This window comes from Echinococcus granulosus (genome assembly GCF_000524195.1).
Source record: "Echinococcus granulosus chromosome Unknown EG_S00229, whole genome shotgun sequence".
In the NCBI taxonomy this organism is placed as follows: Eukaryota; Metazoa; Platyhelminthes; class Cestoda; order Cyclophyllidea; family Taeniidae; genus Echinococcus; species Echinococcus granulosus.
The window spans coordinates 9,621-11,814 of NW_020170609.1; the positions used below are offsets into that span (position 1 = coordinate 9,621).

General features: G+C 40.9%; 1 protein-coding gene across 1 annotated transcript in view; it reads right to left on the bottom strand. All coding sequences in view use genetic code 11, as the record gives it.

Annotated features, from left to right (window-relative positions):
- EGR_10522 (hypothetical protein) overlaps window positions 1-564 on the bottom strand; it is a gene marked incomplete at both ends in the record, with an annotated part of 5,142 nt that extends 4,578 nt beyond the window's left edge. Inside the window, one exon of the mRNA XM_024499771.1 lies at window positions 486-564. Coding sequence (XP_024345811.1) covers window positions 486-564 — 79 coding nt within the window. The remainder of the gene's footprint in view (window positions 1-485) is intronic.
- Between the last annotated feature and the right edge of the window lie 1,630 nt (window positions 565-2,194).

Here is a 2,194-nt window from a genome sequence, read left to right on the forward strand (position 1 = left end):
CAGGTAGAAGAAGCTCAGGAAAACTTAATTACAGGTGGAATGAGGACAAGCAATATTCCCTGTATTTTGGCCTGCGATTTATGACATTGTGTTATTCAATAGAAGAGATTTCCTTACATTACATGGGTTTTTTAAGATTTGAGAGAGAACAGCTTCGAGAGGACTCTTGTGTCAGCCATTTGCCAAAATTACACGCAAAATTAAGGAAGCATTTTATGGACAATATGACGTATGCCTTATAATTGAGAAAAGCAGTAAGTGCAGCATTTGGCGTTGATTAATAATATTACCCTTGCTTGATGAGAAGTAAAACGAATTGCCTTTTCCATTCCAAATCGGTGGACCAGAAAGCAACAGCATAACCACACGTTCTAATGGAATGTGCGTAAAAAAGGGAGCACATTTGTTGGGTTTGGCAACCATGACTATTCTCCGTCAAATATTACAGGGCTGGGAGTATTGTCTCGTCAGCATGTTAGTCATACATTGCTGAATTTTATTTTTGGTATTTTGTCCTAAGCAAATCACACGATTCTTTTGACATTTAAGATCAGATGATGTCATAGAACGCACAAAATTATGGTCGCCCGATACACTAATTCTGAACGATGGTATCAGCACTGAATTGCAATGGAGGGAACAATTACGGCCTTCTTTCTGTAGCCGATTACCCGACCTCAACGTCGCGGCCGTGCAGCAACCGATGAAGTCAATAAAGCCAGCTTTTGCCAATCATTCCAATTTCATACTCTTTAGGAGGACAATTAACAACCAAAGTCCTGCCACACTGAAATAATTTATGAAAATTACCCACCTGAAACCGTTTCTTACTTCTCGAGTGGCTGCTTTATAACCAGACTAATTGTTGAGGAGCACAGAAATGTGAATTAAGTGGTGAAAAGCAAATAAACGGCAGCGGCTCATTTTGCCGCTTTGAGGTATTTCATTTCTTAGGCGGATTTACTCCTGGGTTAATTTCTCGCAAGCACAGACGATGAATTAAAATGTACTCGCCATGAAGAAGCTTAAACTCTTGTGAGGCACACTGACAGGAAAAGGACAGTGTTGCTATATTATGGAATCAGCGAGATTAATTGCCTGTTTAAAGACAGTGTGGTTCCCTTTTCACTAACAAACTAATGGATAACTGCAAATTTAATCCTATGAGTAGTGCTTAGAAATAAAATTCCATGTCATAGTCATTGCAAAGGTTAATCGCAGATACCCCTAAGAATTGTGCTTAAGAAAAGAGAACCGCAATGCACCGAAGCGCTACTGGTTTCTGCAGAGCATTTAAAACTACATCTAGGGATTTGTCACTTGAATTTTCACTTAGGGATATTTCCTAGCAGTGTGTCCTGCATCTCAACCTTTTTTGCATCCCTACTAAGTACTTGGAAAGGTGCAATTTAATTCGTGTTCATTCATATTATGCAGTGATTGTCTATATGAATGTTAATGGTAGCCAGATAAAGAGGGTGGGGCCTTTAACTAGAAGTGAAAATTTAACAGCTTCCAAGTAAAATTGCTCACTCTCCAAGCGACGATTCAACAGCACTGCATTGGGGAGGCTAGCAGCCAAAGCCGGAGATAGGCGGCGACAGGATGCATGGCCATTTCGAGTGAACTCGGAGGACGATTTATGTTTGGCGCGAATCGGCTCAGCGGGCAGGATACGACGTCGCCGTTTGGGCAGTTTTGAGCGCGCCTGTGTGTGCGAGTAGAACATGGAGAAGTTGGAGACAATGACGGGAACTGGAAGGGCAATTGTCAACACTCCTGTGATGGCACACAATGCGCCCACCATCATCCCTGCCAATCCAAAATGCAAGTTTTGTTCTCACCTTTCGAAATGCAGGTTGATATGTCAGAACGTAATAGCGGTAAATGTCGCTTGATGCCAAACAGACGACATCAGATGCAAACAATATGGTAAAAGCGTACTTAAGGAAAGTGTTTACGCTCTTCTAGCAACACTGTGTGTGTATCAAAAATCGGTTATTATCAGAATAGTGACAAAATTTCTTTCCCAGTGAGGGGGAAATTTAGGCACCCACACACTAACTCATATTTGATTAAACAGAGCTGAACATGATTTAAATCACGTTTCTTTTTCCACTTCCTTTAATCATCATTTTACCTTACCCTAATAACTGTTGGAGGGAACTCTAAGTGCAGTCAATTTTTTAGTAAC